Below are 27,370 nucleotides of genomic sequence, written 5' to 3' on the forward strand. Positions count from 1 at the left end.
CTAATACATTATTAGTGGAGCTATGAGATGGTACAACTATTTTGGAAAGCAATTTAGAATCATGCAAATAAAGTGACTAAGATGTCCTACTGGGCTTATACTCCAAAGAAGTCATTGATAAGAAGTTCCTATATACACCAAAATGCTTATAATGACATTTTGCTTTTGTGGTAGCAAAGAATTGGAAATGAAGTAGATGTCCATCAGTTGGAGAATGGCTAAAGTAACTGGGGTACATGAAGGCAGTGGAATATTGAACAGGGGAGTGATATGGTCTAACCCGTGCTTTAGGAAAAGCACACTTACTGGCTGAATGGTAGATGAATTGGAGTGGGGAGAGACTTGAGGCAGTTAGACCCACCAGTTGGCTATTGCAATAATCCAGGCATGAGGTGATGAGAGGCTGCACTAGTGGTGGCAGTGTCAAAGGAGAAAAGGAGGTATATTTGAGAGATGTTGAAAAGGTGAAATCAATAGGCTTTGGCAACAGATTGGATATGGGCTGGGGGGGGAGGGGTGAGAGAAAATGAAGAGTCCAGGATGGCTCCTGGGTTGTGAAACTGAGGGATAAGAGATTGGTGTTGCCTCTAACAATAATAAAGAAAGGGGTGAATGGATTTTAGAGAGAAACATAAAGAGTTCTATTGATTTAAGATATCTATTGGACATCTAGTTCAAGATGACTGAATGGCACTTGGAGATGTAAGATTGGAGATCAGCAGATAGACTGGGGCAGGAAAGGCAGACTTAAGAATCATCAGCATAAAGATGGTAATCAAATCCATGAGAGATGACGAGATCACAAAATGAAGTAGTATAATGGAAGATGAGAAGAAGGCCTAGGACAGAATCCTGAAAGACATCTGTGGTTAGAGGACATGATCTGGAAAAGGGTCCTGCGAAGGAAACAGAGAAAGAGATATCAGATATACAGGATGAGAACCAGGAGAGAACCAAAAACCTAGCGAGAAGAGAGAATCAGCGAATGAGCCATCAGACAAGGAGGTATTGAAAATAAGTGACAGTGTGGGGATGACAGAGGGGCAATCTTTGAGAGTAGGTGAGACAGAATAGGATCAACTGAGAAGGTAGAGGGGTTCACCTCTTCATGTCAGATTGGAGTGAAGGAGGAGACATCTGAGTGATATGAGATGAGGAAGAGGGGAGGAGTTCATAGCCTTAATTTTTTCTGTAAAATACAAGGCAGACCTACACAACTTGGCTGTAGGTAGAGACCAAAATTAAAATAGGCTAACCTTCTTCAGGCTGAAGATAGGTTAGACTAGAGACAGTTGGTTGCCACAGTTCACATGACAAACAGGAAAGAGTGCACAGTAGGAACCCTACATTTTTTGCAGGCCACCCGAAATCCTTTGGTGGCCATGGGTCATATGTTGTGCAGGCCTGATACAAGGCAAGGTTCTCAGCTAACAGAATGGAGGGAGGGGGAGCCATAGGAGGAGTGAGAGATGAAAAGGTTTGGAAGAGCTGTTGTGGAGAGTGGGATAGTGCATTGATAAGGGAAGTATAATAAAATTGCTTAGCAGCAGAGAGAGCCCAATTGAGGTTGTGTTATATAAATTTGTAGAAGACCCAGTCAGAATGGTTGTATGATTTTCTCCACCTTGTCAACGGCACATGTGTAGAAGTGAGGAAGCAAATGGTGGGAGTGATCTAAGACTGAGGTTTTGCTGCATTTAATTGGAGATACGAGAAAGGGGCTAGGGATTCAAGAGAGAATGACAGTACAGAGTAGAATTGTTTCCCTAAGGGGTCAAAACGGAGAAAAGAGGAGAGCGGCTAGTGCAGGGAAGTTGGCCTGGAAGAGAACTGAGGGGTCAAGGGATTGGAAGTTACCGTGCAGAGCAAAAATAGGATTTCGTAAGGGAAAGCAGAGAGAGAGGTGTAAAACCAATAGATTATGGTCAGATAAGAGGATTTTAGAATTCTCGAATGTGGAGATGGTATACTCGAGGTGATGGCAAGATCAAGGGTACAACCATCTTTGTGTGTAGGTAAGGTAGGTGGAGGAGTAGCTCACGGGAAGTGGACAGGTTGAGGAAATGAGCGGGTTATTGGAGGGAGAGTCAGCATGTATATTGAAGTCCCCTAGTACAAGGGCAGGAGTTGGGGAGGAGAGAAAAATTGTGAGCCAGATTTGTTGTTGTTGAGTTGTTTCAGACTCTTTGTGACTCCATTTGGAGTTTTCTTGGCAAAGATACTGGCTTGTCGTTTCCTTCTCCGGCTCATTTTACAGATGAGGAAACTGAAGCTAACAAGGTTAAGTGACTTGCCCAGGGTCACACAGCTAGTTGTTGGAGGCCAGATTAGGACTCAGGTCCTCCTGACTCCAGGGCCAGATCTCTATCCACTATGCCACCTAGCTGTCCCATGAACCAGGTACTGAATTCATTGAGGAAGGAAGGGGAATGACTTGTTTATTAAGTGCTTCCTACATGCCAGGCACTGTGCTAAGCATGGAGGGAGCAAAAGGAGGCAAATAGACAGTCCCTAACCTTAAGGAGCTTCATTAAATGGAGAAGACAACATGCAAACAACACACAAAATACATGCAGTGTCAACAGAATGTAATCTATTGATAAATGTTAGAGAAGATGTGGGAAAATTGGAACACTAATGCATTGTTGGTGGAGTTGGGAAATGATCCAATCATTTTGGAGAGCAATTTGCAACTATGCCCAAAGGGCTACAAAAATGTGCATACCCTTTGACCCAGTAATAGCACTTCTAGGGCTATATCCCAAAGAGTTCATACAAATGGGAAAAGAACCTACATGTACAAAAATATTTATAGTAGCTCTTTTTGTGGTGGCAAAGAATTGGACATTGAGAGGATGCCCATCAATTGGGGAATGTCTGAACAAGTTGTGGTATATGAATGTAATGGAATATTATTGTTCCATAAAAAATGGTGAATGGGTGGGCTTCAGAAAAAACCCAGAGAGACTTGAATGAACTGATACTGAGTGAAGTGAGCAGAACCAGGAGAACATTGTACACAGTAACAGCAACATTGTGTAATGACCAACTTTGTTAGATTTAGTTCTTCTGAGCAATGCAATGATTTAAGACAATTCCAAAAGACTCATGCTGGAAAATGTTATCCACATCGAGAGAAAGAACTACGGAGTCTGAATGCAGATCAAAGCATACTATTTTCTTTCTTTCTTTCTTTCTTTCTTTCTTTTTGGTTCTTTCTTGTGGTTTTTCCCTTTTGTTCTGATTCTTCTATTACATGACTAATGTGGAAATATGCTCAAGATGACTGTACATGTGTAACCTATATCAGACTGCATACCGTCTTGGGAAGTAGGGAAAGGGGGAGGGGAGAATTTAGAACTCATATAAAAGTGAATGTTGAAAACCGAAAAACAATCAGATAAATAAATTTTAAAAAAAGGTTTGATGATCCTTAGCATTCACATGGTAAGGGTAAGTCAAAGGCCCTTAACTTCAGTAATCAATTCTTCCAATGTTCCCTGGGCACTCAAAAACAGTGGACAGAGCCCCCTAAGATGTGGGTCTTGGACCCCTCCAACTGGAAGTCTGGGCCAATTGCTTGTAGTCTCATTTTCTGATCCTGTAACATCACAAGGATTAACTGATTACAGTTGAACCTAAAAGGAAAAGATCTGTGAAATAAATGAATTTCTATCCTGGTAATGGGTGAACAGACTGCAAAAGAAGGGGACCCCAGGCAGTGTGGTAAAGCCTATTGCACCCTTTTCAGAATAATGTTTTTAAATGTATAAAATACCTAGTATTACAAAGGAAATCAATTATATTGAAATGCAGTCATCAAAATCTTTTTTAGAAGAAGTTCAGGGAACCCAGGTTAAGAACCCTTACAAAAAGAGGACATAACATGTGAACAGAAAAGTGAATATAAGATAATTTGAGGTGGGAGTAAGCATAAACAATGAGGGGAATGAGGGAAAACTTCATTTAGGAGACAGTACCTGACAGAAGTAATGAAGGAAAGTAAGGATTCTGAGAGGACATAAAAAAGAGGGGCATCCAAAACCATGGATACAGAAGACATAAATTGAGTGCCACCATTAGGTAATGGCAGAATAAATTACTCCATTTAATGGAGATGATGGAGATAAAGTACTATTTCACTGTACAGCAAAAACTTACACACATGAAAAATACAAAAAAAAAATGAGACAAAGGAAATTAGTGCAAAGTGAGGAAGGCAGAATTGGAACATCATACATGGACCATATTAAAAAGGTGATGTCAGCAAATTGTTCTAAGTACATATATTGAAATCACAAGGCACAATTTTGATACCCTATGATATAATAATGATATGGCCATTTTCTATTTGTTTTCCCTACACTTACTGTTTCTATGCAGACAATGGCTGCAATCCTTACTTTAGAGGAAAGGAAAAGAGGGCAAAGAAAAATCACGTCTCATTCAAAGTCACACTGCTGGTCTCATTTTTGGTCTTTTGAGAGGTAAGTAAAGAGGGAGTAAGGACCAGATGGAAGGAAAAGAAATGAGAAATTATACAAGAAACTTTAACATAAAATATCACCTGATTCATTCTGATCATACTGCTGCCAGATTCCCCAACTCTATGCAGATTTAGGGTCTCAACAGGTTTTGTTAAGACTTCAAATTATTTTGCAGAAAAACCCACAAGAGAAAGCTTTGGCTTTCTAAAAGAGTGGAATGTACAACTATCTAACAACACAAGAGCCTCCATAGCAAGAAAAATGGAACTGCATTTCAGTTTGTTTAAAATATAGTTCTAAAAAGGAGTACCTTCTAAATGACTGACATATGGGAAGATGCAAATTTACCGGCTGAATTTCAACAAAAACCTTTGCATAATTGGCATATGGGATTGGAAAATTGTTTCAGGATTTAAGATGCACGGTTATTTGGAATCCATTTGGATTTAGGCATTTTGGGGGGGGGTTGTCTATGATAGTCATTAAAGCTAAGTATTAAAATAAACTAAATTTAGAATCAACACTCCTATTATTGTATCACAATGTTCAACCAAGATTTTAAAAATAATGCAGCATATTCAATCCCACTGCTCTCACTAAAAAGGTAATAATATTTTAGTGAAATCAAAAAAGTTTTTGTGCCCTTAATAAAATGAAAATTAAAAGTTTATTTCATCTTTTTTGCCCATGAGCCAAAAAAGGTTATTATTAACATTTTTTGAGCATGTAGCTCCAGTCTGATTATTTATATATGATGTACATGAACTACTGCATTAATATTTTATGCACATACACAAAACAAGAAAGATGAAACTCAACAAACACCAAATAAAATGTAAATTATCATATACATGAAACAGAAAAAAAGATTGCACACTACAATGCAAAATCTTTATTATGTACTGCTTTTCTTTTCTTTTCCCCCTTTGGGCAATGGGGGTTAAGTGACTTGCCCAGGGTTGCACAGCTAGTAAGTGTTATGTGTCTGAGGCCGGATTTGAACTCAGGTCTACCTGAATCCAGGGCCAGTGCACTATCCACTGCACCACCTAGCTGCCCCCTGCTTTTCTTTTAAATGATATGATATAGTCTATGTATAACTTTCAAAATTGTCCAGTTTATTTGTGAGTCTTTATTTACTTCTTTTGCTCACTTCTGTGCATTTAAAAAATGATTCAATGACTTTTTAAATTTTGGGGGGGTTACTATTTCCCAAACACACATGTCTCTCCCAAATTGGAAAAAAAAAAGGCAAAAAACAAAACAAAACAAAAAAAAGAAACACCAACCCTCCTACCTTTTTAACAAACGTAGTTAAGAAAAAAACAAATTCCCACACAGGCCACCTTAGACAACATTAACTTATTCTGCTTTTAGGTGACCCACTGAGCTTGAAATCAGAAAGACCTGAATTCAAATCCAGCCTCAGACTTCTACTAGCTGTGTGATCTTAGGCTTGTCAATTAACCTCTGCCTGCCTCTGTTTCCTCATCTATAAAATGAGGATAATAACAGCACCTATCTCACAGAAGTAGAAAAGATGAAACAAGATAAGGTATGTAAAGAATTTTATAAACCTAAAAGTACCATATAAATGCTAGTTATCTTGTCCATCATGTGTCAGGACACAGGTGGCATGTTTCATCGGTTCTCTGGAACTATGGTCATTGCATCGGACAGTTTTCATCTTTCACTGTTGTTATTGTTTTGTCTTTCATTTTCCCATGCCAGCAATTTTATTCATACTATTCCTAGCCCATTACCCTCCCAGAAAGTTCTCTTTCTCATCTACATCACATTATTTAAAACCCAGATAAAATCTTCTGTAAAGCTTTCCCTAAACATCCCAGTTTGAGGGGATAGGTGGTTCTCTCTTTGAAGTCCTTACAGAGTGAGGAACCTGTGGCCTTCTAGGTCCTTGGGTGCGGCCTTTCGACTCAGTCCAAGTTTTACTGCACAAATTCTTTTATTAAGGGGACTTATTTCGTGAAGTTTGGATTCAGTCAAAGGGCTGCCCTTGAGGACCTAGAGGGCCACATGTGGCCTCGAGACTCCAGGTTTCCCACCCCTGCAGTCCAAGTATTTGTACAACTAATTTGTTAATCTGTCACATATTGCTCTTGTTCAATTGTATCTCGTCCTTCAAGGAAGATTGGGAAAAAAGTAAGTTCTTGGTTATCATAAGGTAAAGGACAGTGTTTTACAATTCCCAGGATGCTCTACACCTTTAATACATAGCTGCACAAAGATATATGTCGACAGGTTTGTGGAACAGATTTGACTACCCTTCCAGGCTGCTTATGGAAGCCAAGTCAACTCAGTCAGTTTATCTACACCCCTGGCTTTGCTTGGCCTTGCCTCTCCTCTGTTTCAGTTCAGTAAACACAAAGGTGGAAAGGGTTGGACCCACTGTTATCATTGCAATGGCTGAGCAGAAGAAAGTCACCAAATTAGGCAGGCTTTCCTCAACTCCCTCTACCATGTAACTATCCCTAAGAGGCATCCCAGTCATAGAAGCTATGCAGCATACCCTGTTGCAGGCTGGATGCCACATAGCTCTGGAGGTATGCAGCACCTAAAATAAAGATCAGGAGTGCAAACTCAAATAGAAATGGGAGTTACTAATGAGGATCCTTGTGGGCTGAATATTGATTTAGTTTTTAAATGTAATATTACCTATGCTTGCTGTATTTTTATTTATTTTGTTATATATTTCACAATTTAATTTGAATCTGCTTTGGGCCACCCTTGGGAAGACTGTGGGCCTCACTAAGCCCTAGGGCCACGGCTGACCAGAGAGCCTGTCTAGCTCTGAGATTCTGTGAGACAGCAGACATTCTCCACAAGTGCAAGTGACTTCAGGAACAAATAGGTGGCACTTAATGCAGCCAGTCTAGGGAGGCACAGTTCTGGCCCATCCTAGGATACAGTGTTTTCCTCCAGCTCAAGAAGCATTCTACATGTCTACATGTCCAAAAATTGATCAGTACAAGCAAATGTGTGAATGAGGTCAGATTTTATTTGCCAGTGTTTTATCTTAGAATGTCAAAACTTCTTCCCACCATAAGAAAAATGCTCAATACTGAATGAATTAGGAGGGTTTCTAAGAACCCCAAATCCACTCTCATCTCCATGATTTTATTGATACAAGAAAAACAAAATTAGTGTTTCAGCAAATCTATCAGCAAATCTATCACCCCTGATCTGTGGGGAAGGCATAAAGAACGGACATACCCAATCATAGTTCAGGAGTAAGATTTCTCAAAGATTTATTCGACCTTGACCTATGTAAATGTTCAGATTTGTTGTTGTTATTCAGTCATATCCAATTTCTTATGACTCCATAATGGGTTTTCTTGGCAAAAATACTGGAATGGTTTGCCATTTCATTTTCTAGTGGATAAAGGCAAACAGAAGTTAAGTGACTTGCCCAGGGTCACACAGCTAGTGATCTGAGGCCAGATTTGAACTCAGGGCTTCCTGACTCCAGGCCCAACACTCTATCCACTGCACTACCTAGGTACCCTGCTCTTGAGCTAGCTAGCATCACACAGTCATACAATGACTGTTTTGGAGCACAGCACAAAGTGCCTATTAGAGAGTTGGGTGGTTTTTGGCTGAGGCACAAATTTGTTTTAAAAACAGCAGGATTATCCCCCCAGTTCCATCTTCCCCAAATCTTTGCTTTATTTAGCTAAAACACATAACAGAAGCGTCTAGTTTCCTGGAAGAGGAATCTATAGCTATCTGGTAAAAAGAGCATTAAGCTTAGAATCAGCACAACTAGTTACAAATCCCAGTTCCAACCAGCTTGTGTAAGCTTAGACAAGTCACTTTACTTTGAGCCTCAGTTTTCTTATAAGTAAAAGAAGGAAAATACTTGCACTGCCCATCTCCCAGATGATTTTTGGGAAAGCACCTTAAGGTGCTATAGAAAGATGAACTGTTAAGTGCATGTTATATGGGTCAAATGTAGGTATCTTAAGGCAATGTGGTACTGGTAGAGTGTGTTGGCTATAGGTTGAATTCTAACCCATGCCACTGAGAGTCTTCAACAGCTGACAGTAAGTATACTGACATCACAAAGCAATTTCCTCCTGTGAATTTTCTAAACCAGGCTGCTGGCCTTACTCTTGTCTGTATCCTCAGGACACTCTGTTGTAATCTCATTTGAAAAGGTGTGCTTTGTAGGGCTCACGCTGAGTCATACCCAGGACTAAGTGTCCTGCCCTGAGATGGTCCTGCTTCTTGTTATCGGATTTCCCTCATAATTCAACATCAATCCTGGATAGGAGATTGCACAAGCAGGAACTGTGCCTGGAAATATCACAGCTGGTGCTATTCCTGAAGCAAGTTTCGAGAGATAAGTATCCTCATTACTTCATTGCTGCCTGTGGAGGGAGAAAGAAGAGATGAATTAGCAGCAGGTAAACGAGCAGTTGGGCAGCTAGGTGGCACAGTAGATAGAATGCCAAGCCTAGAATCAAGAAGATCTAAGTTCAAATCTGGGCTCAGACAATGACTAGCTGTGAGACCCTGGGCAAGTCACTTAACCCTGTTTGCTTCAGGTTCCTCATCTATAAAATAAGGTGGAGAAGGAAATGGCAAACCACTCCAGTATCTCTGCCAAGAAAACCCCAAATGGGGTCATAAAGAGTTAGACAGAACTGAAAGGACTAAACAACAGCAAGAAATAAATCAGCAAGGATTTCTTAGATGCTTACTACGTGCTAGGCACTGTGTTCGGCACTGCAGGAGGCAAACACAAAGAACAAAACAATCCTTACTCTGAAGCAGCTTACATTGTAATGGGGAGACCAAAGTCCCTTTATGAGTTAGCCTCAGATGATCTTAGGGCTACAACAAGGGAGGTGGTGAGGCAATCAACTAACTGACGGTAGAGAACGTACCCCCACTGAGGATTTTTTTTAAGTTTGTTTTTAGCCTTTTCCTAGAGAGGAGTTAGTAAAAATTGAAGACACAAACAACAAAGAAAATGCACAAAGGGTACAATGACTTACTATGTAACCCTTTTCTGTAACAAATCTGACTTTTTACATATGCCAAATGAGGCCAATACACTAGCTGTATAACCATGGGCAAGTCATAGGATTGATGATGGATGCAGAGCTGGAAGGGACCTCAGGGGACAATGCCCTCATTTTACAGATGAGGAAACCAAGGCCCAGGGAAGTAAAATGTGAATTTCAGGTAGCTAGGTGGCACAATGCGTAGTGGTGGGCTGGAGTCTGGAAAACCAGAGTTCAAATCTGGCTTCAGCAGAGTGACTGGGACCAGAAGATAGCTTTGAGAACCATTAACATAGGGACTGTAATTAAATTCAGAGGAGCTGATGAGATCACCAATGAAGAAGTATAGAGGGAGCTGTGTCTGTGTCTCAGTTTCCTCAACTGTAAAATAGGGATAATAATAAGACCTACCTTCCAGGGTTGCTGTGAACATCGATTGGCTCATAGGCCATCTCCCCTGCACTATCCTTTCTTTCCCCTTTTTCCCAACTTGACTCCTGCGTGAACTCATTTAATTCTACACTGTCCTCAATCCTTGGCCCTCTCAGCATATTGCCGACCATGCCCAGGTAAGCCTCGATCTTAGATCACTCCTACTATTCACCCCCTTCACTGCTGCACATGTGCTGCTGAATAAAGACAGACAAAACCGTGCACCCATTCTTGAAGTCTCCTTCCCCCAATCTAATCTGTCTCCTTTGCTGGATCCTCCTCCAGATCATGCCCTCTAACTGTAGCTGTCTCTCAGGGCTCTGACCTAGGCCTTTTCTTCTCTCTCCGTATTACTTCACTTGGTGATTGCATCAGCTACCATGGATTTGGTTACCACCTCCATACTGACGATTCTCTAAACTACCTTTCCCACCCCAACCTCTCTGCGGACCTCCACTCTCTCATCTCCACCTGCAGAACTGGATGTCCAGTAGAAATCTTAAAACTCATTATGTCCAAAACAGCTCATCATCTCTCCTCCCAAACCCTCTCTGCCACCACTTTCCCAATTATTGTAGAGGGCAACACTATCCTCCTAGTTCCTCAGGCTCCCAATCTAGGAGTCATCCCTGACTCCTCATTATCTCTCTCCCTGTCACATTCAGGCTATTGCCAAGGCCTGTCAACTTTACCTTTGCAACATCTCCCAAATATGCCTCCTTTTCTCTTTTGACACTGCCACCACTCTGGTGCAGGCCTTCGTCACCTCACACGTGGATTATTGCAATAGAGTGGTGGTGGGTCTGCCTGCCTCAAGTCTCTCCCCATTCCAATCCAGCATCCATTCACCCACCAAAGTGATTTTCCTAAAATGCAGGTCTAATCATATGCCCTCCACCCCCTCCAGGAGCAAATACAAAATGCTCAGTTTGGTATTCAAAGCCCTTCATAACCCGGCTCCCTCTTACCTTTCCAGTCTTCCAAAACCCTACTCCCTAACACATATTCTTGCATCCTGTTTTGAAGAACAAGATTTTCCATCTCTCAGCTCTGGACACTCTCTCTGGCTGTTCCCTGTACTTGGAATGCTCTCCCTTCTCTGCCATGATTACTGACTTCCTTTATGTCCTAACTAAAATCCCACCTTCTACAGGAAGCCTTCCCTAACTCCTCTTAATTCCAGTGCTTTCCCTCTATCAATTATCTCCTATTTCTCCTTTATATAGCTTGCTTTGTACATATTTGTTTGCATGTTGTCTGTCTCTTCAGATTATAAGTTCCTTGATGGCAGGGACTGTCTTTTGCCTCTCTTTGTATCCCTAGTGCTTAGCTCAGTGCCTGCCACATAGGAGGCACTTAGTAAATGTTTGCTGATTGATTGATAATGTTGTGAAAGTGCTTAGTATAGTGTCTGGCATATAGTAAGATCCGTATAAATGCTAGGTATTATTATTATTAGCCCAGGGTCACACAGGTGGTAAATACTAGAAGTGAGATTTGAACCACCATCCTAACTCCAGAGCCTGTTTTTTCCTCACTGTAGCATGTCACTTAACCCACTACAAATTTAAGCTGTATAAAATGAGGGTAATACCTGTAATATCTATTTCAGAAGCTTGCCATGATAGTCAAGGAGATAATGCAGATGATAAGTAGAAACAGGTCTCTTCCGTGCTATGCAGATGCTCACCATCACTAACTCTCAATGCTCCATTCACTCTACGATTGTGGGTAAGTGACTCTACCTCCCTAGGCGTCACTTTTCTCAGCTATAAAAGGAGGTGGGGAGGACTACACAGAGGAGTACCTAGGTGGTGCAGTGGATGGAACACTGGGCTTGGAATCAGGAAGATTCATCTTCGTGAGTCATGGCCTCAGACCCTTACTAGCTATGTGACCCTGGGCAAGTCATTCAACCCTGACTCAGTTTCCTCATACGTGAAATGAGTTAGACAAGGCAACAGCAAATCACTCTACTCTCTTTGCCAAGAAAACCCCAAAACAAGATCACAGAGAGTCAGACATACTGAAGCGACCAAACAACAAACTAGACCTGTGATCCTGTGATCTGAGCCTGGTCTCCAGACCATTGCCCCTTGCCAGATGTCTGCAATAACTCTGGAGGGATGAGGCTAAACACCAAGCAATGTTAATTGTTACCTTCTAAGATCTGGTGGACCCTAGAGTCCCGTACAAACTGCTGAACGGCATAATCCCTCAAGTAGCCGTAGCCGCCATGCATCTGCAAGGCCTGGTTGCATATCTGGAGGAACAGAACAGGGCCTGGATCAGATGCTCACATGAAGGCAGTGAAGCAAGTGGCTTCTCTCATTCATTCTCCTAAACGAGTTGTTGGGACACAAGAGGGTATAACCCTGGGCCTTGGTTTGTAAAAATATACAAAATGAGACTGAACTAAATGACCTTTGGGGTCCCTTCCAATTCTGAGATGTTATGATTTTGATATGATTTACATTTAAAACTGCCTAGTCTCAGCCCACGGGGCACTTGGCTGTAGGATCTGACTTTTCACGAACAAGAAATGATGGTTCAATATTTGGCCTTAGGGTTCTTGAGAAATAGGTCATTCAGAAGGGTAGATAGTATCTGGGGTCATAGGACCTGGGTTCAAACTTCAAGTCTAATACCTAGTACCTCTGTCTCCCTGAGCAAGTCACTTAATTTCGCCTGGGCCTGTTTCCTCATCTCTAAAATGAAGAGGTTGGACCAGATGACTTCTGAGGCCTCTTCTAGCTCTATGACCCTTCACAACCATGGCCTGCCAGGGAGCTAGCTTCCCCTCATCAATAAAACCTTGGTTGGATTTATACAAAGCTATACCATCACTCAGTGGTAAAAAACTAGAGGTCCTTAAGTTACTCTAGAAAAAGCGAGAGCTATGGACGAGTAGGCACACTCCTTTGGACTGCCTAAGGCTGTGGTCTCAATGGGAAAAATACTGTTGTCTTACAAAGTGGGGCAAGGGGAAGTGTTGAATTCACTTATGATTTGGATATCACAGTGCGGAAGATGGCACTTCATGAGACTGAGATACTCCTTGAAGCTTAAGCCCTTAGGAGAGTATTTTAACTCTAACTAAAGGGTTACTCCTGACTCGAGTGGCTTCGGTTCTTTCCTGGGGTCTTTGTCACTTACTGTGAAACATTCATCTGTAGTGAAGAGCTTGGCCATGGAGCAGAGGACCACGGCATCTTCTCGCTCCTCCTGCAAGGCCACTGCTGCATTACGAATCATTAGCCGTGAAGCCACTAGCCGAGTGGCCATGTCAGCTAGTTTGAACTGCAAGTACTACAAGTGAAGAAAACAGGGAAGGGTGGGAGAAGTTGGGCTGTCCCTGGTCCTGGACCCTTTTATAAGGATCTTTTCTATTCTGAAACTGCAGCATCAAGGTCCCCTACATCATTTACTAAAAGGCATTCACTGCTTTATTAGCCCTGTCTTCATCCTTTCCATGATCCCAAGGTAGCAGATTGAGGTTATCACTAGGCCTAGAGCAGAAGTCCCAGCCAAAGGCTGGGTGGTGAGTAAGAAATCAATTTCAAGTACAGTACTTATAACCTTCCCTCCCTTACATTTCTCTTCCACTCTGGTGAAAATGTGGGTTATGAAAAAGGTCCAGTTGGCTCCAAAGTGTGGGAAATAAGTATAGAGAAAACTCTAAGCAATCACCTGGTTGTTGGCCAGGGGCTCTCCAAACTGCTTGCGTACAATGAGGTGGTCCCGGGCCAAGAGGATTGAAGCATGAGCAGCTCCGAGGGAGCAGGAGGCTAGACAGGCGGATTACAGGGGCATATTTCAAATGAAGAGGCAGGGCAAAGGACTGCTGCATTCTCCAGTTCCTTCCTTCTTTTTCTTCTCCAGTCCCCATTCCCCCTTCTACGTTCTTACCAACATTGATCCTTCCTCCATTCAATCCTTTCATGGCAATAAGGAAGCCCTGTCCCTCATTTCCAATCCTGTTGGCCACGGGCACAGCACAGTCTTCGAGGATCACAGCTCTTGTTGGCTGGGAGTTCCACCCTACCTGGCAAAAACAAGGGACCACAGCATTGCCCAGAAGCACTCTCACAGGGGGGCCAATTCTGTTCTGAAGAAAGCCTGGGAGTTTCAGGTCTCTTTATCCTGCGTCCTTAGTCTTAAATTTAGCATGAAGATTTCAGGCTTAAACATGTGTGAGAGCCCTGGCTGACAAAGGTTCTAGCCTACATATTAGTCAAAGATGCTTTCCTGTGCCTGGATGCCTAAGATCCTTAAAGTCAGAGACTGTCATTATATTACCCGTATATATTCTCTGTAATGCCCAGGGTAGCATTTTGTACACAGCAGGCACTCAAAAACAAACACATTAAATAAACTCCAAACTGATTAACTCACAGTATAGAAAGGGACACCCTGATCAATGACACTGAGGAGTCCTTGGGGATAACATGTGGCCAATGCTGAGAATGTGGTAACTCTGGCATTTGTTCTAGGAGGGATGAGGTCAGGTCTAGCACCTCAATCACTTCTTACAGAGCCATAATGATGATGACAAGCTGGTATGGATATAATTTTTTAAAGTTTGCAAAGTGCTTTACAAACATTATCTCATTTTACCCAGACAAACAACTCTCAGAAGTAGGTGCTATTATTCCAAAGTAGAGGAACAGACTTTCTAACCCTCCTGCTGATCTGTAGCAGGGGTTCTTCAACTGGAGGCTGTGACCTCGATTGTTTTTTTTTTTAATATCTGGTTAACTATTTCAATATAATTAGTTTTCTTTGTTATCCTATGTATTTTATTTTATACATGTAAAAACATGGTTATGAGAAGAGGTCCAGAGTCTGTACCAGACTGCCAAAGGGGTGCATACCTAGAGGAATCTAGGTGGTACAGCAGGTAGAATGCTGACCCTGGAGTCAAATCTTGCCTCAGATACTTAATAGCTACATGACCCATGACAAGTCCTTTAACACCAACCCCCCACTCCCAACCCACCCTGGTTTTCTCATCTATAAAATGGGGATGATAATAATAGTACTTGCCTCCCACAGTGATAAGGATAAGATGAGGTAATAGTTGTAAAATGCTTTGCAAAAGCATTAAAGTGCTATACAAATCCTAGCTTTTAGCTATAATGACACACACAAAAAAATGTTAAAAACCCCTGGTCTATACAATCTGCGCATGCCCCAGATATACCAGCGACCCCGGCCAAAGTCTCAGTAAGCTTGTCTGAAATGGATATGGCTTGATACTACAGGATTTCCTCATTCTCAGGGCTCTTGTGTTTACTTTTCTGAAATCACCTAAGGAAACAATCATCTTTTTAATGTTTTTTTTTAATATCTACAAATACCTTCTTCCCTCCAGGCTTTATTTTATCTTCATCTGAAGAAGCAGCAGCTTATACCTTTTTGACTACATCTCAGCCAAAACTGAAATCTGTCCAAAAGAACTTTTTTTATAAGATAATGTTGTCCACTCAACTTCCAGTGTTAAAAGAGACCTGGAAGAAGGCCCCAGAACGTTGGGCAGATCCACTAGAGAAGATTAAGTGAAGATAAGAGTTACACAAAGAAGGTTGTGGTCTATCCCAATGAAGGGAATACCCAGATAATTAGATTACAGAATATACAACTGTTACAGGCATGTAACATGGTCAAACAAATGGGATTATCATTAAACTGGTCTGACCCATAATTTTGCCACCTTATTTATTTGGGTAATGGGTATAAAGCCTATTGGTATTACAGTGCTATGAATTAATCTAGTTCTTCTACATCTGCCTCTAGAGAAAAACAGACAGAACAAACACTGTCTTAAAGGCAGGCGGGCAATCAGATTTCTCAAGCTATTGTTATGAAGGCAAGGACAAGTTGTACCAACAGAAGAAGTTACACTGTCCAAGACCTAATAGTTGCTTGCCCAAATATGCTTCTCACCTTCTTCTCTTTCTTCCCAAAACTGAGGCCCGGGGTTCCCTTCTCAATGACCAGGCAGGAGATTCCTTTAGGGCCTGGTCCTCCAGTACGGCACATGACTACATAGATGTCTGATTCACCACCACCACTGATGAAAGCCTGTGGGATTGGAGAGTGGGACGAAAAGGGAAGAAGTAAAGCTTGAATGCTTAATGTATGAAGCCTCAGAAAACTATTGGAGGGTTCAGTACATTAGAACCCTAAGTAAAGGCTGGAGAGAGGGGAACCTAGAAGGGCTGATAGGGTCTGGCTCCATTGTGGGGTACTGGGGGCTCTATTGGATAAGGATATGAAAAGGGTGTATTTAAGAGACAGGAATGGATTGGAGTCAGATCAGAATTCATAGAACCAGGACAAGGTGAATAAATGGAAATGTAACAGGTGTCACAGAACCATTCTCCTGACATAGTACCTGTGGAACCCTGCTGACAGATGGGATCTAAGAGCACATGTGATTTCTAGGAGAGAGGAAACACCAACCATAGCAGGGAGAAGCATCTGAGAGTGAGGAAAATGAGTACCTTGGAGCCATTAAGGATGTAATGATCCCCTTGCCGTTTGGCTGAGGTCATAAGGGACGCAGCATCACTCCCGCTTCCTGTGACAGAGAGGAAAGGACAAAGAAGGAATGGGAATGAATCCTCTCAGCTAAATGGAGCAAGAGACCCTCCCTGCTTCCCAGGTTATTTCCTCCCAAAACCAGAAGGGATCAAAATGGGAACCTTCGAGGCTTTTTCCATCTAACCTGTCAGACTCAAGTTCTCAGGTGAGCAGTCAAACAGGTGACAGATTGACTAAGATCTTTCTGTGGGGATCCCAACCAAACCCACCACGTCTGCTCTCACCCAGCTAAAGGAGATTGCTTTGCTTGGTTTGGTTCTGTTCCTTGGTCTCACAGATCCCAGAATTCTTTTGAGCACCTGCTACCTCAGAATGTGGACATTTGTCCTCTTGCAGTTAAATCACTGAGGGACTCTGCTTTTTTATATGCCCTAGGTATTTGTTTCTGGGCACTGGGGAGGAAGAGTGGCAGCTTTTAATTCCAGTAACCATGCTCAGAAGCGTGGGAGGCCCACCTGGCTCAGTCAGACAGTAGGAAGCAAACTTCTCCATAGAGCAGAGTGGCGGACAGAATTTGTGCCTCTGTTCTTCATTTCCAAAGGAGTCAATCATCCAGACACACATGCTGCCAGGGGCAAAAGGAGAGAGAGCAAAGAAATGGGGAAGGAGGCCAGAAGGAAGAAAAAGGAAGGATGTAGAGGGAAGAGAACAGAAGATAAAGAGGAGGAGAAAGAAAGCAGAAAAACAGGGAATAGAGACATTCTTAGACATAACTTTTGGGGAAAGGACTGTATTTGAGTAAAGACCTGGGGGAAGGGGGGGGTACATGACACCCAGGGAAAACTGAGGCCAAAATATTTATCTTATGGGTTTTGTTACTCTCAGGGATGGTGACAGATCATTAGTTATGTTACTTCTGCTTATTTTCCCAGCAGTTTCGAAATATATTTCCTTTCTATCACTTTCTCCTAGGATCACTTCAGGCTTAACTGGAAGCTCTAATTGAAAGAAACAATAGCAGGGTTCTGGTACCATGCATACTCTGCCCTGAAAAGACTGAAGATTTCCTGCACCTGAATCTGGGACTGGAGCTAGGCGGGCAGAGCATGAGCTCTTAAGGACCCATAGAGGGATGTCTAATAGGCAGCCTAAGGGAGGTCTACAATGGCCTATAGCTTCTGACACTGTGCTTGGTGTAGCCCAGCTCCATAAAGGAAAAAGATCTGGAAAGCAGGGAGTAGTCACGTTACCCCGAATCAGAAATTCCCCATAGCCACCCTTCAAAGCATTTGATGATGGGAGTACCTTCTCATACAGGCCTAGGCACTCACTTGTGGATGCTTATGTAGGCTGTGGTGCTGGTGCAACCTGTAGCCAAGGCTTCGAAGATGATAGAGGCATCAAGTCTGGAAAGCTCGGATCCTCCCACATCAGACCGAACATAGACACCACCGAAGCCCAATTGTGCTGCCTTCCTCATGGTCTCCACTGGGAAAAACTCCTGTGTGGCAGAAAAGACAAGGTTCTCTAAGAACCTGTATTTACAGATTTCAGCAGGTCTGAGTTGAAAACCAGTGCTGCATTGTGGTGCAACAGCACCCCCTGGTTCTCAAAGCTCAGGCATGTCTCACTATGAGTCTGTAAAGACTCAGAGCATGGACCAAGTGGTAGACAACATGTCAGTTACCCAAGGCCTAGCCTGGCTAAGTTTAGTGAGGCATTAAACCAGAGGTCAGAGGATGATGCATTTTTTGGTCATAAGAACTCTTGAAGACTGTCTACACTGGTAGTTCTTAATCATTTTTGTTTGGTCATGGATCCTTTTGGCAGGCTGCTAAAGTCTATGCACCCCATCTACGAATGTTCTTAAATGCATAAATTTATGTGTAAATACATAGGATTACAAAAGAAATCAATTACATTAAAATGTAGTTATTAAAAACCCTCCAAAACCTAACCAAAACCATGTATGTAGACCCTAGATTAAGAACCCAAAGTCTACACTAAGTCATAGAGGCACTGCGATCTGAATCAGTGGAGGAAGTACCCATATCACAGATTCTTGAAATGTTGAAGGAAAGCATCAAAGAACTCTTGGTTGAGGAGGGGTACAGTCTAATATGGCTGCCCTCAACTTGACCCCCTAAGACTGAGTCAACTAGGCATTATTTTGTGGCTCAGAGTAGGCACTCAAAAAGTGCAAGTTGCCTGACAAAATCAGTGGATTCTATTGAGGCTGGATTGCTTGCACTGAAGTGCTCCTTCTTTGCTGGATCATAGATGAAAGAGCACTAATTTTAAGTAATCTTCAAATCCTTAGGTAATAAAACAGAACTCTTCAGAATGATGCCTATTCTAACAAGAAGAATCTCCCCATTATTGTCTTCCTATGAAGCCTTGCCCAAAGGGACCCAAAACAGTTGGGATAGTGAAGAAAGTCAAGAATAGGTGACCTTGGCACCTGGAAGGGGGCACTCTCACCTTCTGGTCCCATTCTGCCATTTGTGGGGCCATCTCCCGTGAGGCAAAGTCAAAGGCCACTTTCTGGAACTCCTTCTGCACATCATTAAGGCCCAAGGAAGCTGTGAGAAAGCAGTGTATAAATGTGTGACTTAAGGCAGAGTTTGGAAGGCCTTCTGGGAAGCAACTTCCTAGAGGCAAAATGATATTTAAGATGCTAATCCACTCCAATCCAATAAACATTAGTAAGTCTACAAAGTGCCAGGTAATAAAGCCAACAGAAAACATATGATTATTTCAATAGATGCAGAAAAAGACTTTGACAAAATACAACATCCATTACTTTTGAAAACACTAAAAAACATAGAAACAAATGGAGCTTTCCTTAAAATGATAAGTAACAGCTATCAAAAGCCATCAGCAAGCATTATCTGTAATGGGGATAAGCTAGTAGCCGTCCCAATAAGATCAGGGGTGAATAAAGGATGCTCATTATCACCACTAATTATTCAATATTGTACTAGAAATGCTACCTGTGGCAATAAGAGAAGGAAAAAAACTGAAAAATTAGAATAGCCAATGAGGAAACAAAGATTATCACTTTTTTGCAGATAATAGCATAATTAGGGAATCCTAGAGAGATAACTAAATCTTAGAAAATCCTAGAGAATCAACTAAAAAACTACTGGAAATAATGAACAACATTAGAAAAGTTACAGAATATAAGATAAACCCACACAAATCACCAGCATTTTGATATATTACCAATAAAGTCCAGTAGTAAGAGAAAGAAAGAGAATTTCCATTTAAAATAACTGTAAACAATGTAAAGTACTTGGAAGTCTACTTGCTAAGACAAATCCAGGAACTATAAAAACACAATTACAAAACACTTCTCATACAAATAAAATCAAATCTAAAGAACTGGAACAATATTAATTGCTCATGGGTAGGTCGAGCCAATATAATAAACATGACAATTCTACCTAAAATAATCTATCTATTCAGTGTCACACCAATCAAACTACCAAAAAATATTTTATAGAGGTAGAAAAAAACCATAACAAAATTCATCTGAAAGCACAAAAGGTCAAGAATATCAAGGGAATCAATGAAAAAAATTGTGAAGGGAAGTGGCCTAGCCATACCAGATCTCAAACAGTGGAATCATCAATACAATCTGGTATTGGCTGAGAAACAGAGTGGTGGATCAGTGGAACAGATCAGGTACACAATACATTGTAGTAAAAGACCACAGTAATCTAGTGTTTGTGAAACCCAAATATCCAAGTTTTTGGGACAAAAACTCATTATTTGACAAAAACTGCTGGGAAAACTGGAGAACAGTATGGCAGAAACTAAGTATAGATCAATATCTTACACAATATACTAAGATAAGGTCAAAATGAGTACATAATTTAGATATAAAGGATGGTACTGTAAGCAAATTAGGAGAGCATGGAATAATTTGCCTGTCAGATCTATGGATAAGAGGAAAATTTAAAGCCAAATAACATATAGAGAGCATTATGAAATATAAAATGCATAATTTTGATTATAGAAAATTTAAAAGGTTTTGCACAAATAAAACCAATGTAACCAAAATTAGAAGGAAAGCAGAAAACTGGGAAAAAACTTTACAGCAAATATAAACACCTCATTTCTCAAATATATAGAGAACTGGGTCAAATTTATAAGAATGCAAGTCATTCCCTAACTGATAAATGTTCAAAAGATAGGAACAGGCAGTTTTCAAACAAAGAAATCAAAGCTATCTATAGTTATATGAAAAAATGCTCTAAATCACTATTGATTAGAGAAAGGCAAATTAAAACAACTCTGAGGTACTATCTCACCCCATCAGACTGGTTAACATGACAGAAAAGGAAAATGATAAATGTTGGAGGGGATATGTGAAAACTAGAACACTAACGCACTGTTGGTGGAGTTGTGAACTGATTCAAATATTCTGGAGAGCAATTTGGAACTACGCCCAAAAGGCTATTAAATTGTGCATACCTTTTGATCCAGCAATCCACTACTAGATCTGTATCCCAAAGAGATTTTTAAAAAGGGGCTGGAGAACCTATACGTACAAAAATATTTATAACAACTCTATGTGATGGCTAAGAATTAGAAATTGAGGGAATGTCCATCAACTGGGGAATGGATGAATAAGTTGTAGTATATGATTGTAATGGAATACTACAGCACCATAAGAAATGACAAGGAGGATGGTATCAGAAAAACGTGGAAAGACTTAACATGAACTGATACAGAGTGAAGTGAACAGAACCAGGAAAACATGATACATAGTAATAGCAGTACTGCACGATGAACAACTGTGAATGACTTAGCCATTCTGAAGACAATCCCAAAGGACTCATGATGAAAAATGCTATCTGCCTCCCAAGAAAGAACAGATAAGAGTCTAAATGCAGATGAAAGCCTTCTCTCTTTCTTTCATTTTTTTCCCCCACAAAATCACTAATAGGGAAATTTTTTTTAAAAGTGTCGGAAGAGGTCTCTGGGTAAAATTCAATCAGATGGGGGCACTGTTAGGCCTTTCTTATGCTTTGGTAGGTGGATATGTCTGTTACCAAGGGTTTCATGAGCTCCTTGTCTAAGTATGTACCTTTATAGTAATCTTTAAACAATAAGCTAGTGATAGTGAATTGCAGAAAAATGTCTAAAAATACAACAGGATCCTTTCCTCACAATGGCCCCTGGTTGTGGGTTTGAAGAACTAGGAAGACCCATTAATAGCTGATGGTAACTGACTAAGGAGTCAAGGATTTCCAGGGAAGGAAATTACACAATTGCTTTCAAAAGTTGATAGTTTAATTGAAGTTTTCCTATAGGTTCATCTGTAAAATCAGGGAGTCAAAGCAGACGTTCTTTTAGATCCTTCCCGGCTCTGAATCTGTGATCATGACACATTAGTCATTTAATCGTATCATCCTTCAGGGGTGCTCTGAACTCTAAGACTGAAGGTGAGCAAAGAGTGGTCAGAAGCAAGTAGCTTCTAAACTGAGCTGGATCCCAGTTAGTAGAGACCATGTCAAAGAACTTCCCAAGTTGTAGCAGCCTTTGATGATCCCTATTAGTGACCAAGTTCTAGGGAGTTCTTCATCTTTTCTGTGTAATGGGCTCCTCTGGCAGTCTAGTGAAGCCTATCTATGGCTCTTTTCTCAGAATATTTTTTAATTGCATAAGATAAACTACATAGGATTACAAAGAAAATTCAGCATATTGAAATAGAGTTTATATGTGTATATATGCATGTATATCTGCATGTATGCAAACAGATACCAGGGGTGGGGAACCTGTGGCCTCAAGGCCACATGTGGCCTTCTAGGTCCTTGGGTGTGGCCCTTTGACTGAGCTCAAGTTTTACAGAACAAATGCTTTTATTAAGGGAATTTGTTCTGTGAAGTTTGGATTCAGTCAAAGGGCTGCACTTGAGGACCTAGAGGGTCACATGTGGCCTAGAGGCCAAAGGTTTCCCACTTCTGAATAAACAAATATGTGTATATACATATGGATACACACACCCACACCCACACACTCTCTCTCACACACACACACACACACACACACACACACACACACACACACACACGAGTTCACAGATCCCAGGTTAAGAACCTTTGCTCTAGGGGCTGCGAAAAGATGGAAGAGAGGGTGGATGACAAAAAGAAAGTCAGAAAATCCTTCACCATTCTCATAACACAATGCAGAGCCCTTGAAATGATAAACCCTAACTCAACACTGACTTTTAGTTAAGCTTTTATCAGACTTACTTTTAAAGCTAGAAGGGACCCTAGAAATCAAGTGTTACTCTATCATTTTACAGAGGAGAAAACTGGGGCCCTGAGAGGTAAAGTCATTTGCAGGTCACGTAGGTTATAAGTACCAGAGCTGCAGATTTGAACAGATATTCTCTCACTCCAAATCCTTATTTCTTTCTACTCTGCTGATGAGGTATGGGGATGCTGGGACCCTGAGAATGCCAACACAAAATTGGCTGGGGCCCAAGTACCCCATCACTACCATCTTACCTATTGTTTTCAGGAATCCAGGGTCAAATAGGCATCACTTACAACACCAACAGTCTCCTGGGCTCCATCTAAACCAAAGTGGCTCCAGGACACAGGAACTGAAGAACAGTTCTAAACTGGGGGAAGGGTGACAGATACAGAGGGCATAAGATTCAGAAAGCCACAGATACTACTAGAGTGGTGAGGGAGAATTTAATAGCCCATCTATGGAAGCTGGATTTGAGTTACAAATTAATTTGCCCAACTAATCATACAACAGACAGATAAGATGCAGAAAAGCAAAGTCAGAGTACCCAAAGATCAGGAACATCTGTTAACAAGTGAGTTATATAATTACAAGCTATGTAATAGTGGCATAAAGAGCACAGCTGAGAGTGCTGCCAGGATACCAGGTTAAAAAGAATAAAAATGGATTAACAGGTAGAATTGTGTCACCATATATAAGGAATGATGGATGGTACAATGTTGTAAAAGGCTTACTCTTAAGTGAGGTGTCAAAGAATCTTAACATGTGAAAAGGTCATACTAATACTATAAAATTGTGATGGCAGGTTTGTACTAAATCACCTGATCAAGGTATCAAGGCTATTCTAAGTGTTAATTGAATTTTGGGAGCTGCATATGTAGGCTAAGTAGTAATTATTTGGGAAAAGTAGTCGAAACACAGTTTTGCGCTTCCCAAAGCAAGTAGATTCTGGAAAAATGAACAGGAGAAACTGGAAGAGGAAGAAACTATGGGTAAATCACTTCTGCTTTTCTAATTGCTTCTTCTCTGTATCCTTTATTGGTTTTCTTTCACCTCCTTCTAACAATCCTTTTGATTTCATTTCTTATTTCTCAATACTCTATTTTGGTAATCTCAGCCACTCCTACAGCTTAAAAGATAAGCTTTAGGCTCCTTGCCACTTACTGGTTGAACACCTTCACTTAGAGATCTCACCAGCATTTCAAACTCACCTGGCCAAAACTGATCTCTCCAACTGGAAGTTGTCTTTCCTTTAATTTCCCATGCAACTTTGGATCTCTCCTTTGCACTTATCACATTCTGATTTGCATTAAGACAAAAGTTCTATTTGGATGCTTCCTTATGGTATTGAAGAGACCTTGAATTTCTGAAGGCTATGCCAGCTGAGAACAAGTTTTAGTATGTACAACTAAGATGAAAAGGTTTTGATTATGGGCCTGTTAACAGAGAGAAAGAGCATGGAACCTTGGAAAGAATGACGGATTTGAAGTCAGAGGTTGAGGTTTCATAATCCCACATCCTCTGGCTTCAAATCCCAGTTTTGCCAGTAACTACCCAGGTAACCGTGGGCAAATCATTTAAGTTCTCTGGGCCTCTATTTCCTCATTTGTAAAATGTGGGGGAGGGAGTTGGCCTAGATCACATTTAAGGTTTTCTCTTTGCTATGTCTATGACACTATGTCTCTTTTCTAAAGACCAGCTTAACTAATTTTGGAAAGGCTCATTATCAGATTATTCATAGGCAGCTCTATTAACTCATAGAAAGACTGTGATCTGTATTAGTAGATCTTTGAAATTTAGGCAACTAGGTAGTGCAGTGGATAAGAGCACTGGGCCTAGAATCAGGAAGAACTGAATTCAAATCCTGCTCAGAGACTTCCTTGCTCTGTGTGACCCTGGGTAAGTCATTTAACCTATCTGCCTCAATTTCCTCAACTGTAAAGGGGGATAATAATAGCACCTACCTCATAGGGTTGTTGTGAAGATCAAAGAAATAATAAATGGTAAAGCAGCCCTTAGCACAGTGTCCGGCACATAGTAAGCCCCACATAAATGCTAGCTATTTCACATTGCGGGGTGTGTGTGTGTGTGTGTGTGTGTGTGTGTGATGAACTGAGGTCAGGGGCTTTCTTATTTCATTATTGTGCCTTGAACATAATAGGCATTTAACAGATGTTGAAATGAATAATTCTAGTAGGAAAACAAAAAAGGCTCAAGAAACAAAAATAAAACTCATATTCCTTGTGTTTAAAGGATATATGATCCATAAAGTTGTAAAAGATGATTGAATGAATGTGAACTTACTGATAGGGCTTCATGTTTCCCAAAGGCAGAGGAGAGCCTCAGAAGTCTAGGGCTGGGAGGAACCTTACAGCTCACTTTTTCCAAATGGTTCATTTTATCGATGAAGAAACTAAGGAAAAGGGAAACTAGACATTCAAATTTGTGAGTGGAAGGGCAAAGGAAGGTGAGACAATTGCACCCGTGACTTTATCAGTATCGGGAACTCCAGGTAGAGAAACCTCTACTCAAGCAGATCCTGCAAATGTTCTGCAACTTGTGGTTTTAGAGAGTATTTTGGGGAGCCTCACAGCCAGTGGGACTTGGGAGTCTGAAACTGGGTCTTCCTGACTCCAAGACCAGCTCATTGTGTCACACTGTTAATAAAAAAGTAAGTAAAGTTATGGAACGTACCTCCACAAGTATCACAAGTTGAAAATATACTTTAGTTCTAGAGGGGTCTGGATTAATTTAGAAGAGGCTAAAGAAAATTAGGAACCTTCGAAGGTAGTCAAAAAAGTCAGCCCTTTCAGCCTCTAAGCAAAATAATGGCAGGAAGCCTGGGCTACCACCAGTACAGCTTCCTGGCTGGAGGAGGCTGAGACAGGTGGAAGCAGTTTGTCAGTTCTTAGGATGACAGGATTTGGAGGTGAAAGATAACTTAGAGATCATTGTTTAACACTCTCATTTTATAAAAGGGGAAACTGAGGCTAAGAAAAGTAAACGCTCTCCATGATCTGGTTCCATCCTACTTTTCCAGTCTTATTTCACATTATTCCTCTTCATACACAACATTTCTCAAGGTTTTCTTATACCTTTCTGCTTCTCAGAAAGTTTATATTCCTTCCACGCTCAGTTCAGGTCCCATGTGCTCTCCGAAGATCGTGATTTCACTAATTACTAGTGTTCTCTTCCTCCTCAAGTTACTCTATATTTTCTTATTTATGTACATATTATGTCACACCTTGGAATGCAATCTCCTTAAAAGGCCAAAACTGTGTGACTTTCGATTTTGCATGCCCATCACCCTGCTTTTGACACACTGGGCTAGTGCTCTGCACATAGTAGGCCCATAATGTTTGTTGAAGTACTATGTCCAAGGTCACACAGTCATAGGAAAAGGCAAAAGAGGAATTGGAGGCTGGTTAGATCCAGATCTAGTCATCTTTCCACTTCAAAGCAACAACTTCAAGCCAAGGGCAAACACACTGAACTGAACCGAATTCAACCAACGTTGTTCAAGGTAGGACGATGGAGGTAAAGAAGAAAGTGAAATTTCTACATTTAGGGAACTCCCATTCTGTTGGAGGGATACGCCATTTGATCAAATCGTAAAAGATAACTTGACATAGGAGGCACCACTAAAAACCGGCAAAGGAAGACATGGGAAACGAGAGATCGGGGAGGCAGTGCCAAGGCTCCCTGTGGGATATGGCAACCAAATGGGGGCGTATGGTAGTAATTTCAAGAGTCGGAGATGAGGGAGAGTCATAGTACCGCCATGGAGGTGAGGATAATATGAAAGCATATACAGGTAGGTTTGAGACAGTCAGCTAGCATTTATTAGGCACCTACTAGGTGTTAGGCACTGTACTAAATACTGGGGATACAAAGGTAAAAAACAAAAAGAGCAATCCTAACACCACCCCCACCCCCCACAAACCAGATTAAGGCTTTGTATGCCAAGCTGAGGAATTTGCGTTTCAGGGCGCTGAACACGCTATTCAGCAGTGGAGTGGAGTCAGATTAATGGATAAAAACGAAGAAGAGGGGCTGGGGGCGGCTCCTGGGGGCAGGAATCCCACCGGGGGCACCTGGGGAAGGGACAAGAGAGGGTGGTAGGAGAGGAGGAGGAAGATCTCGGATGGAGACGTCGTTTATCTCATCCTTATCTTCCAGGCTAGCACGGCCAGACTCCGAGGGTCGTAATGAACTGAGCACCGGGCCGGACCGCTTTTCCGCGGGGATGAGAAGCGCAGACCCAGCAGGGGGTGAGGGACACCCGGGGAGACCCCGGGAGTCCCGATTCAGGAGCCCCGACAGATGGTCCCGCGGATCCCCAGGCACAAGCACTTCCCCGTCCCGAACCTTACGGTCAATGCAGGACAGGACGCCCCGGACGCTTCCCCAGGCTGGCTTTTGAAGACCCCCGTGCAAGCTGCACAGCTGGGCGGCCAGGCGCCCGCCGCAGAGCCTCAGCATGGTCTCGCCGCTGTCAGAGGCTCGCTGTCTCTGGTCACAGGCCCAGTGTCAGGTTACTGGCTCGCGCAGTAATGCTCAGACTGAAACCAGCCGGAAGCCAGGGTGGTGGGGGGGAGAGGGCTGGGG

General features: G+C 41.7%; 1 protein-coding gene across 3 annotated transcripts; it reads right to left on the reverse strand.

The window, feature by feature from the left end:
- Positions 1–7,932: 7,932 nt before the first annotated feature.
- ACAD8 (acyl-CoA dehydrogenase family member 8) lies at positions 7,933–27,366 on the reverse strand. Of its 3 annotated transcripts, none has more exons than XM_027877628.1 (11): positions 27,136–27,366; positions 18,977–19,077; positions 17,827–17,996; positions 17,011–17,120; positions 16,456–16,532; positions 15,896–16,033; positions 13,859–13,994; positions 13,640–13,737; positions 13,106–13,258; positions 12,110–12,212; positions 7,933–8,878 (listed from the first exon to the last, which is right to left on the reverse strand). In XM_027877628.1, exons 1-11 carry the CDS (start codon positions 27,242–27,244, stop codon positions 8,826–8,828), a joined length of 1,248 nt encoding a protein of 415 aa, XP_027733429.1. In that variant the 5' UTR covers positions 27,245–27,366; the 3' UTR covers positions 7,933–8,825. The 3 variants fall into 3 exon arrangements, with proteins under 3 accessions (XP_027733429.1, XP_027733431.1, XP_027733430.1); XM_027877630.1 differs by having other exon boundaries at positions 27,131–27,194; XM_027877629.1 differs by lacking the exon at positions 27,136–27,366 and adding an exon at positions 23,017–23,132.
- Positions 27,367–27,370: the final 4 nt, after the last annotated feature.

Source organism: Vombatus ursinus, unplaced genomic scaffold (assembly GCF_900497805.2).
Source record: "Vombatus ursinus unplaced genomic scaffold, bare-nosed wombat genome assembly UNPS02014813.1, whole genome shotgun sequence".
In the NCBI taxonomy this organism is placed as follows: Eukaryota; Metazoa; Chordata; class Mammalia; order Diprotodontia; family Vombatidae; genus Vombatus; species Vombatus ursinus.

Excerpts from the sequence above, each read along its gene's own strand:
- ACAD8 (XM_027877628.1), bottom strand. The coding sequence starts at position 27,244 with ATGCTGAGGCTCTGCGGCGGGCGCCTGGCCGCCCAGCTGTGCAGCTTG. Across the intron at positions 17,121-17,826 it reads GCCTACATAAGCATCCACAA|CATGTGTGTCTGGATGATTG; the intron begins GTGAGTGCCTAG and ends TGCCCCTGGCAG. Across the intron at positions 16,533-17,010 it reads CTACTGTCTGACTGAGCCAG|GAAGCGGGAGTGATGCTGCG; the intron begins GTGGGCCTCCCA and ends TCTCTGTCACAG.